The 10,478-nt window shown below is 34.1% G+C and overlaps 1 protein-coding gene across 2 annotated transcripts; it reads left to right on the top strand.

Annotated features, from left to right (window-relative positions):
- Positions 1-1,836: 1,836 nt before the first annotated feature.
- On the top strand, positions 1,837-9,609 carry LOC100244603 (protein SAMBA). Of its 2 annotated transcripts, none has more exons than XM_002272830.5 (3): positions 1,837-2,163; positions 6,782-6,892; positions 9,160-9,609. In XM_002272830.5, exons 1-3 carry the CDS (start codon positions 2,016-2,018, stop codon positions 9,219-9,221), a joined length of 321 nt encoding a protein of 106 aa, XP_002272866.1. In that variant the 5' UTR covers positions 1,837-2,015; the 3' UTR covers positions 9,222-9,609. The 2 variants fall into 2 exon arrangements, with proteins under 2 accessions (XP_002272866.1, XP_059593086.1); XM_059737103.1 differs by lacking the exon at positions 9,160-9,609 and adding an exon at positions 8,461-8,513 and having other exon boundaries at positions 1,911-2,163.
- Positions 9,610-10,478: the final 869 nt, after the last annotated feature.

The raw sequence follows: 10,478 nt of genomic DNA, 5'->3' as shown, positions 1-10,478 counted from the left end.
TTTTTGGCTTCCGCACCCCCACTCGCCACGTGGCCCAGTCAGACAAAGGGACCTCTTCAATTTTCAAAAGCCAGTTATTTTTAACCCGCCCATTTTTCGGGCAAAATAGGCAAGTTAAAAAGGGGGGCAATGTAGGGACCCCTCCCCTTGGGAAACACGTGGCACGCAACTCATAGTGACGCGTGGCACGTGTTATCAGCCGGACCATCATCATCCGGATTCCCCTAAGGATATGCATGGTGCAGTTATCCTATCCGAACCGCCTCAAGGAAAGGCAAACGACGTTTCAGCTTCTCATATCCAAGGAAGAGCAAACGACGCTGGCAGAGCGTAGACATCCGGATAATCTCCACAACACATCCAGATAATCAGCATGAGCCACCCGGATATAAATCGTCTGAATGGTCAAATAAAGTAAAGCGAGTCTTACACGCAATCACAACAAGCAGCCATGGCCCACATCTTGTCACCTGCAGAGTGAGAAGACAAGAGGAAGCGACAGCAAGTCACTTCCCACGATCATTCTACATAACCTCTTCCCACGATCTCTGACAACCGCATCACCTACCATGGTCTCTGACAGCCATTCGTAGGATGATAATGCTCCTACTGACACCTATTATCATCATTACAACATAAAATATCTCCTCACCATTAATGAAAGGAGCAGTACCCCTGAAGTTGTATATATATGCCTTCACACGCAGAAGAAGGGATGGCCCCTGGTAACCTTTTGATACTTAGTAAAAGGCCAACTGATTTATATATCTCTCTCTGACCATGGCTAACAAAACCATCGGAGGGTGTGTCCGGACACCCTGTCCGGATGCCTTTTTGTAGGTACAACCGCTGAATCAAGAACCCCTTGTGTGTTGAGAATCACGTGTCCATCCATCTAGCAGCAACGTGGACCACCGGATACGCGAGGCGACAACAATTATGTGGCGACTAATGTGTTCATAACTGGCTTTTTGATGAACCAAATGTACAGGATTTTGTGCTAGAGTCTGGACCACTTGGACTTCATAGTATTACCTGCGGCATCAGACTGCAGTAACCGGGCATCAGCCAGTGATTTCGCCTGGCTCTTACTCTTAGCAGTAGCAGCACAAGAAATGGAAATAGCAGGGACGATGCCAGTGGCAACCAAGGCAAAGATATGTAACAAAGCAAGTGGTGCCCGCGAATAACTTGAAACCATCTGACTCTACTGAAGATGATTCCGTTGGATATTCAAAATGAAGCCTAAATGGTATATCATCAACAATTTTTAAAATCTCATTTGGATATTTTAAAACAAATAAAATATTTAAAATTATTATTATTATTATTATTATTATATATCAATAACTTTAGTCTCAAATATTTTTAATTATTTTTTATAAGTATTATTCAATGAATAAAAACAATTGATATTTTTTAATATATAAAATCAAACTACTTAAAATGAAGAAAATATAATAGCCTGTTTGAAAACTGTCTTTTAAAAATAATTTTTTGTTCTCCAAAACAAAAAATACCATTATAAACATGTCTATAGCAAAAAATTATTTTGTGTTTTTTTATATTATTTTTTATTATTTTTATTTGTTTTCAAATGGTTGCTCTAAAAATTAAGTTTACAAACATGTAGAATAATTAAAAATAAAACACTATATATAAAAATTATTTTTAAAATATTTTAGGTTTTTAAACAAATTTTTATTTTATAAAAATCAAATAATAATTTTCGAAAATAATTTTAAAAGACTATTTTTTAAAATTATTTTCGAAAATAGCTATCAAATAGAAGATATTATTACAATTAGCTAAGAATGAAGAAAAATTAAAGGAAAATTTTTAAAATATTTTTTAAAAAGTTCTTTCATGAAAAAATAGTTGAAATAAGGGAAGAGAAAAAAAAAACTTGCCATTATTATATTCAATCTTCAACGCAACCACTATCAAGGAAATAAATGATAAAACCATTTTGAAACTTTCTGAAACTTCATAGTTTTCCTGGAAAAGTAAATGCGATGAATAGTACATCACCAGCTCACTCTGTGATATCAGGCTCGGCTGTTGTAGGAGGAGGAAGTAGTAGTACTGCTTTGGCATCGGAAGATTTCCCTCTCCCTTCCGACCCCATCTCCATCCAAGATCGAAAGGACGAGGCCCTACTCGGTTAGTTCTTGTCACACTTCGATTTGTTGAAGTATTTATGTGAATTTGTTTAATTTCGGGTTTCTGGGTTCTTTAGTCTCTCTGTAATCTTTGTGGGTTGTAATTTGTTTATGAATTGTTTATCTAGAGTTTGTAGTCTTGGTGTTGGGATCATTATTGTTTGGCTGCTGAGAAAACTAGGAAAAGGTGGGAATTTGGCAAATGCTCCTGTTCTTAATCTTGTTATGATTTAAAATCGAGCAAACAACCTGTTGCTTTAATTGAGGTGAGATTACATTTTTTGAAATTAAAAGAATATAACAAATGACATTCAAGAATTTATTTACTTATCTTTTCCTTAATTATTTTCCCAGCAAACTAATAGGGGGTTAGAGGGTATTGTAGTGGTTTATTTCAATGTTTTATGTGGTCCGTTCATACGCGTGCCTCCAGAGCATTACAGGTTTCTAGAGATAAATTTACAGCTATTTTTTTTCAGATATCATTGTGGGTTTTCGGGAAGATGAATTAATAGAAAGAATAAAAACTATGAACTAACCAGACCAAAGAGCCGTGACAAGCCAAATTGGGATAAGATTGTCTATCTATAGGGGAATTCTAAGTTGAAGGGCTAAAACAAACAAGCTAAGAACCGACGAAGGTCATTGTGAGCCTCTCTAGACCTCAGAAAATGGGTCAAAATGTTTCAAAACTTATAACATTTTAAAGAAGGAACAATATTCGTGTTTTCAAACTATTGACAAAACCCGCACTATGACATGTGACAGAACATGAGTGGTTTTGATTTCTTACTTCAACTTGAGCCATAAACAAAATAAAGATGTGTGCTCTTTTTGAATTTTCAAAATTTCTATCGTATGTATATTCTAAAAGAATTTTTCATGCCTAGTCTCCTTCCCAAACCCAGAATGCTGATTTCTTATAATTTAAATTCATATATTGGTGTTCATTAGTAAATTCCATGTTGTTTGGACTCTATGACACACAAAGGAACATACTTTAAACACATTCTGCATAACCAAAGTGTCTTCCATCATCTCCCTATTTCAATTACCACATAATACCATTACTCAACCATCTTCAAACTACAGCATACTTAATGAAGAGAATAGTAAAGGACTTTCTCCAGAAACCCCTTTAAACAGTGTGTAAACACCCAACTTGTAAAATAGGAGATGGGCTAAGCCTATCAATAAACGAATAAATAAGTAAACTTTCCAACTTCTCATTGCAATAGGTATATATTAACTGGTAGGAGTCTTAACTACATGTGCAATGCACATGTCAAAAATTCTACATGGCAAAATGGCAAGCATTTTGCACGTTTTCAAATAAAAGTTGCAAACTTAGATTGCATAAGAGCAGCCCTACATATGTGTGATCTTTTAATGATTCATCTAAAATTTTGTTATTTTTTTCAGTTTCTGTTTTTTCATTTTTCTTTCCTGTTTTCATGAGTGGGATTTTTTATATAAAAAGTTGGCTGAGGATGACAACACAAGATAATGCAGAGCATGATAACAAGAAAGTGAAAATCGAGTTTATTTGGGAATTGGCTTAGCTTTGTATTTGAAATAGTACAATCCAAAATTAGTTAGGAGTCAATATTAGTAGGTTTGGGCAAGTTTCATTGAGAAGTCTGATAGCAGCAGTATATTAATATGGTTATATTTTTATTTTTATTTTCTTGTGATTTCTACTTTGATAATTAGAATCTTTCTTGGATTGCAAATTAAAGACTAGGTGTTTGATAAACCTTTTATTTGAAGATTTTCAGGGCTTACTGGTCATTCTATTGGTTAATCTTCTTCTAGGACTTGTAAGGTCAATATTTCCAAATAAAATAGGGAATTTTTTGAATTAAGAAAAAAAAAGTTGTTTATTTCTATGAGTTTTCTTGTCTCGGAAATACTAGAGTTTATTTCTACGAGTTTTCTTGTCTTGGTAATACTAGGATTGCTTAGTTACCGTCTCTTTAATATTTTTTAATAGGATATTTTGTATGTAATCTTATTCCTCTTTTCTCAGTCTTCTCTCAAGGGACCTCCCACTTACACTCTTGCTAAACCTCTCTCCTTATTACACATAATTCACTACCTTCTTTTTGCAAGAGAGCCATTAACCTCTAGTGTTCAGAGGTTGTCCTACATTATTTTTAATGCCAAAGGCCTTTCTCACCTCTCCAGCACTAAGATAAGTTGATGGTGCTTGTTGTACATGCTCTGTGACTTGTGGCCTGAGAGAAGTGTGATTAATATTTGGGTTTGAGGTCCCTGAAAGGAAGGATTGCCATCAAACTTGTTATTACATTAGCCAAAACTTGCTTTGTGCCCTGCTAGAATTGTCTTTTATTATGATTAGGTCCCATACTACTGTAGGTGATCACTGTTGTGTATATTACCTTTGCTATGTAGTTATTAAAGTGTTTGCAGTAAGCTCTAAGGGGAGGTTAACCGTGTGCAAGAACAAATATTTCAGCAGTTTTCTGGTATTTCTGTTCCGAAGACACATAGACATGCTGAAATTCTATTTTTTAGCATGTTATCTATATTGATAAAATAATTTCAATATATTGATTTGTCAGTATACTCATAAATATCCCCAAAAATATGGTCTCCAAAGAGATGTATGGGATGTATCTTTGATATTTGCTAATACATGCCAAGGCGAACTAGATTATAGGGTTTTTCAATCCATTGATTGGTCAATAATGGAGAAATATGCTAAAAATCATGGTCTATCCAGAAATATGTGAGATATATCACTGATATGTCAATGATGTATCATTGATACATAACCAAAGAGAGAACTAGATTAAAAAGTTTGGAAGAGAGGGAGTTCAAGCCTTCAATTATGATGCTTTCTTAAAGAATGAAGTGTGAATAGTGAGAATATAGAGCATTCTGTTCATAGACTAAAGATTCCTTCCTTTGTAATCTTTGGACTTGGTCTAAGTTGTTTTTAGTTTCTAGTCCCTAGTCAGTAGTAGATTTTGTAGACTGGTTGGCTCATTTTGAGGAGGGCGGTGTTTTTGTTGCCTCTTTTTGGGAGGCGCCTTGAGGCGGTTGTTGTATATGTCCCGTGTACTTTAGGGTGCTTTGCAAGCGTCTTTTGTTTTTAATAGATCATGCTTTATTCATCAAAAAAAAGAATGAAGTGCGAATAGTGAAGGAGCTCTTTTGAGAAACATGGAAGAAGTGTCAAATAGGGAAGAGAGACAAAAAAGAGACAATAGTGAGAAGTTTGATGGATTTCTCACCAAAAATAGTTATGATGTATTGCATGATACCATAACGATTGTGTATGGCCCATCCAAGAGTACAAATATATTAGAAAAGGAATGAAAAGTGATTGCATGCAGATTGCTTTTTTTTTTTTTTTGGTGGCAATTGTTTAATAATTCAGGATACATTATTGTTTTATTAAAAATTCTCAAAGTCCATTTCAAATTTCCATTTTTTATAGAAATTTTGTATTTTTAAATAAAAAATGATATTGATATTTTATCAATATTTCCACATATATAAAAGATCGATATCAATATCCTCATCATTGCCCATGTGGATGATGATTGGTGATGTCTTGGCTTAAGGAGAGGAGAGTGACCTAAGATGAGGATGAGATAAGGGTTAATGGCAGTAGACTACGAGGGAAGAATCTCTAGTCTCAAGTTTCCATTGCGAGGTTCCCAAGTATTGGCTGATTAGAGCTCCCTGTATACTTTGTGGCTTTTTGGCCTCTTTTCATTATATTCAGCGCTTATCTATCAAAAAAAAAAAAGTATTGGCTGATTAGAGCACTTCTTATGTGACCTATTATGCTTCTATAGGGTCATGGAATTTGCAAGCCAGTCGGGATGTAGGCTTCAAGCCAATGAACACTCTTTAGGATGCCTGATGTGTACAAAGCATGCAAGCCCAGTGGCTGAAGCATGTAATCCTCACCTGATGCTGATTGGTTAACTACCTATCAATATAGCAGTTCATCAAATTGAGGTGACACATGTTTAAATGGTAAGTAAATATCCTGGCTTCCCTTCCCCTTAAGTTGGCTGAGAGGGTTTGATACAGCTCATACTCGTGTGATCATGCCCACCACCAAGCCAAGATCCTTTATCTATTCTAATAACTTGACAGTAAGAACCTGACTCTCACATTGGCAAGAGTGGAGCTTTGGTCAAGCTACCTGAGTTTTCAGCACCATCAAGAGGTTTCTTTGAGGGCTTTGAACCAGTAAGGCTGTAACCATCCTTGGAATGGGCTTCCACTATAGTAGGAATTTGCATTGAAGTGTCTTTAGACATGATTCCTTCCTCAATGATAAAGCTTATGTGGCTCATGCAGCTCATGCCACATGTTGAAAATATACACTACATTTTATAATACTAATGGTAATTGTTGAAGTAGGACACACAAACTAACAATTTTGAAGTTGCTTAAACATGCCTGTAAAATTTTAATTTTTGTTTATGCTTAAGGAAATTTTTATTTCAGTTTAATAATTAATAAAAACCCCTGCTATTTGGAAGTCCCAATTTTTAAACCCAAAACTAGTGCACTTCATAGGTAAACACTCTGTTGTGTTCATGACCAAAGACTGGTTGGTTTCTGCATTACAGTTCTGAAATCTGATTTGATGGCTGCACTTAACAAGGAAGTTAAATCCTTGGATGAAGATAACTGGAAGTTTGATGGTCCTCGCTCCCGTATTCACCTTTTATCAAGACCAGGTTAGTTCTTCAACCTGCAATTGCTACCTGTTGCTTTTCGGTTTTGTGGAATTTATTTTTTCCTTCGTTTCGGCGCATGGCATAAAGTTTCTTTCAGGGAGGCTTTTTTTTTTTATTTATTACATCCTTCTTAATTCTACGAGTAATTGACCAATCAAAAAAAGAATGAAAAGAAAAAACATCCTATCACCTACTTGCATGAGGGCCTTTCAAAACATGGATCAGAATATATTTACCGATACTGATTATCAGTAGGGTGGGACTGGCAGTGGCTGCAGGCAGGAGAGCACTCAACCATAACCAACTTGATTACATTCTTATTGAAATTAATAAACTTCGAAACAGAAGAAGGAAAAAAAATCCCAGTTTTTCATTTCAAAATACTTGTATTTCTTAATTCTACGAGTAATTGACCAATCAAAAAAAGAATGAAAAGAAAAAACATCCTATCACCTACTTGCATGAGGGCCTTTCAAAACATGGATCAGAATATATTTACCGATACTGATTATCAGTAGGGTAGGACTGGCAGTGGCTGCAGGCAGGAGAGCACTCAACCATAACCAACTTGATTACATTCTTATTGAAATTAATAAACTTCGAAACAGAAGAAGGAAAAAAAATCCCAGTTTTTCATTTCAAAATACTTGTATTACCATGCATGTATATATATGTAATGGCAAATTACTTATATTATGGTTCTATATTATTGTTGAACCTATTATTATTATTATTTTTTTTATTAAGTGATTATTGTCAAACCTATTATGCTTATCATATTTTCATTTTCTGCGTTGTGGTAGCAATAATATGGAACTGATAAACTGGTAATATCCTCTCAAAATACTCTTGTCTACTTCCTTTCCATAACATGTGAAATTAACAATGTAAAAGTTCTGTTATGAAGTAGACAATATATGCTTAAATATAGGCCATGAGAAATGTTAGCATTGACCATAAAATGTGTTTCTTCTATCTTGTTGCTTCCAATTGTAACTTACCTTGAGTTACTTGAATGTGTAAGTTATTGCATGTTAAAGGTTCTTAAACAAGGGGAAAGGAAAGGGTTGAGGCCAACAAGGTTGGTCATAAAAAGTTTGAAGTTCCTTTTTTCCTTAGCATGCTTTAAGCTTGACAACATTTGTTAAAAAAAATCCTGAATCTAGGGCATTTAACCTATCCGTCTATGGGAAAACTTCTTTCTATTTTTATGCTTCTTCTATCATTTATTTTGTTTTTATTATTGTAATTATGTAATTGTTATTGTGTTTACTAATTATTGGAGTGGCTCCTAGAGAGAGAGAATGTTTATATATCATAGAAAACATTTCCTAGTTTCAAGGTAATTACATGATGTTCTATGAAAATTGCAATTACAGTTACAACAGTATCTCTAGAAGATATGCACCCAAAGTGGACCGATAATTGTCATTCTAGTTTTATCAAGTTGTTTCCAAATGCACCCTAATGTGATAAAAACAGGTTGATTACACATGCAGCCCTGATGTAGAAAATAAAGAAAGTTTGCAAATGCATTTTTGACTTTCATGAATATTGAGTTGGTGCAGGTGGAAGGTGTTTGATGGTAGCACGGGGAAGGCCAAAATGACTTCATTTTAAAGTAATTAAAAGAGATTAAAAATGTGCATATCTAGCTTCTAATCATGGCTTTTGAGCTTTGGTGAATTGAGATTCATGTTGCCTTTGTCAAATGCTTACACTTGCAAATGACATAAAGAGGAAAATTAGGCACTTCATAATACAAGAACCCACTAGTCTCTCTGTGCATGACCAGGGAAAACCGGGATGCCGAACCCATTTCCCAATGCCAAGACTCAAACCTGGGATCTTTTGATCCTGGGCAAGAGTGCATGCCAGCTGAGCTGCCTGTTGGGGGGGCTCTGAACGCTGTATAATAATAATTATTTGTTTTGTTTGATTTTCTATTTTTGGTAAATCATGAGTAATGTCTCATGGTATAGTTTTATTATTTTTAGACAGGCTAATATGAGAGGGCTTTGAATTCCAGGTCTCATAACATGAGATCACATAGTAGGCCTGAGATTTCATTGAGCTAGAAGGCTCATGGTCTCTTTGAAGATTATTTTACTAATTAGTATCAAAATCCAAGTCACATCTAACATCAACTTGTACCCTTTTCTAAAAATCTATGTAAAAAATTCCACATCTCTGCTTTTTTATTTCTTTTATTTATCTGTATCATACTAATTTCAGTTAATTGTTTGCTCTTGTTGATTTCAATTCAGGTGGTGTTCTCCACAAGCGGGTGGAAAGTACAAATCATCGCAACTTCCCCTTCCCAAAATGATTGGAAGTTCTTCAAATAAGCAGCATCTTAGATGTGTGGAGTATCATTAAGAGGTTCTGCTTCTTTGACCATCAGAAATTGATCCTAGCTACTCATCTGGTGGGTTAATCTTAAGTAGCATATGGCTGTAGATCGTTTTAAGGACTGAGACCTTTGGGTCTGTTGCTTTCATACAATTTCATGAAAAGTCTCCTCCCTTTTCTTTTCTTTTCTTTTAATTATTTGGAAAAAGTGAGTAAAACTTATCAAGAAGCAAATTGGTCAATGTCTAATTTTCTGCTTCTCCTGACTGTTAATAGCATACATTGTTATTTTGTATTGACAGACAGACATCTAAAAGAAAAAAAAAAAAATTGTGAAACACAATGGTCTGTTACATTTTGGACAATTTGCTGAAGTGATTGCATCACTTTATATTGCTCTTGACCTACTTTGTTACTCTGCCTTTTGTCCATTCTCCCCCCAAGTGTCTGGGAACTCATGCCATTGTGCTACTAATGGAAATAGAGCTAGTAGAGGGCAAAGAAGGCCTCCTTTTTGGGGGTCCAAGCCATCAGTGAGATACCGCTCTAGAAGAGCTAGAATTCTAACCTTCTCTTTTTTTGTATATGTAATATTTGTATTCTGGTCTCATAAAGTCTTATTCGTAATTTATTTCGGCTTCAATTTTGTTCTTTTTTGTTTCTAGCTTTTGAAAATATATATTTTCTTTTACCTTTTTAGGAAAAATTTAAAATTATCATATTGGTATTTTCTTTTTTTATCATTTTTAAGCTCCATTTTCTATAAAATGAAAATAAAAAAATAACATCAAAATATGTTGATAACAAAAACAGCCCAAAAAAACATGAGCCAATGATACAAAAACCACCATCATTCATATGTTATTATAAGAGTCAGTAGTGATTTTACAAAGCATTTTTAATCTATAAAATTTTTGTGAAAAAATGTTAGATGTTTGGTAAAATTTAAGAAATACTTTTAAAATTTTTAAAAATCACTTATAATATTAAAAAATCATTTGGTTGTGTTTTCAAAAGAAACATTTCAGATTTTATTCTCTTAAAACCACTTCTTGAGAAAACATTTTTATTAAAAACATTAAAAAAAAAAAAAACAATTTCAAACGCATTCTAATAGTATGTTTGATGGTGATTTTAGAAAACGTTTCTAGTTTTTCTAATATTAAATGATATAAAATTTTAAGTGTTAAAAAAGTTATAAATATTTCCTAAAATCATTGTCAAACGAGCTTTA

The sequence above is a fragment of the Vitis vinifera genome, chromosome 5 (genome assembly GCF_030704535.1).
Source record: "Vitis vinifera cultivar Pinot Noir 40024 chromosome 5, ASM3070453v1".
NCBI classification, from domain to species: Eukaryota; Viridiplantae; Streptophyta; class Magnoliopsida; order Vitales; family Vitaceae; genus Vitis; species Vitis vinifera.
This window is presented reverse-complemented; position numbering and strand designations above follow the sequence as displayed.

Bases quoted from the DNA above. Each gene is read 5' to 3' on its own strand.
- LOC100244603 (XM_002272830.5), top strand. From the start codon at position 2,016: ATGAATAGTACATCACCAGCTCACTCTGTGATATCAGGCTCGGCTGTT. The intron at 2,164-6,781 runs GTTAGTTCTTGT...TCTGCATTACAG, and splicing joins AAAGGACGAGGCCCTACTCG to TTCTGAAATCTGATTTGATG. The intron at 6,893-9,159 runs GTTAGTTCTTCA...ATTTCAATTCAG, and splicing joins TCACCTTTTATCAAGACCAG to GTGGTGTTCTCCACAAGCGG.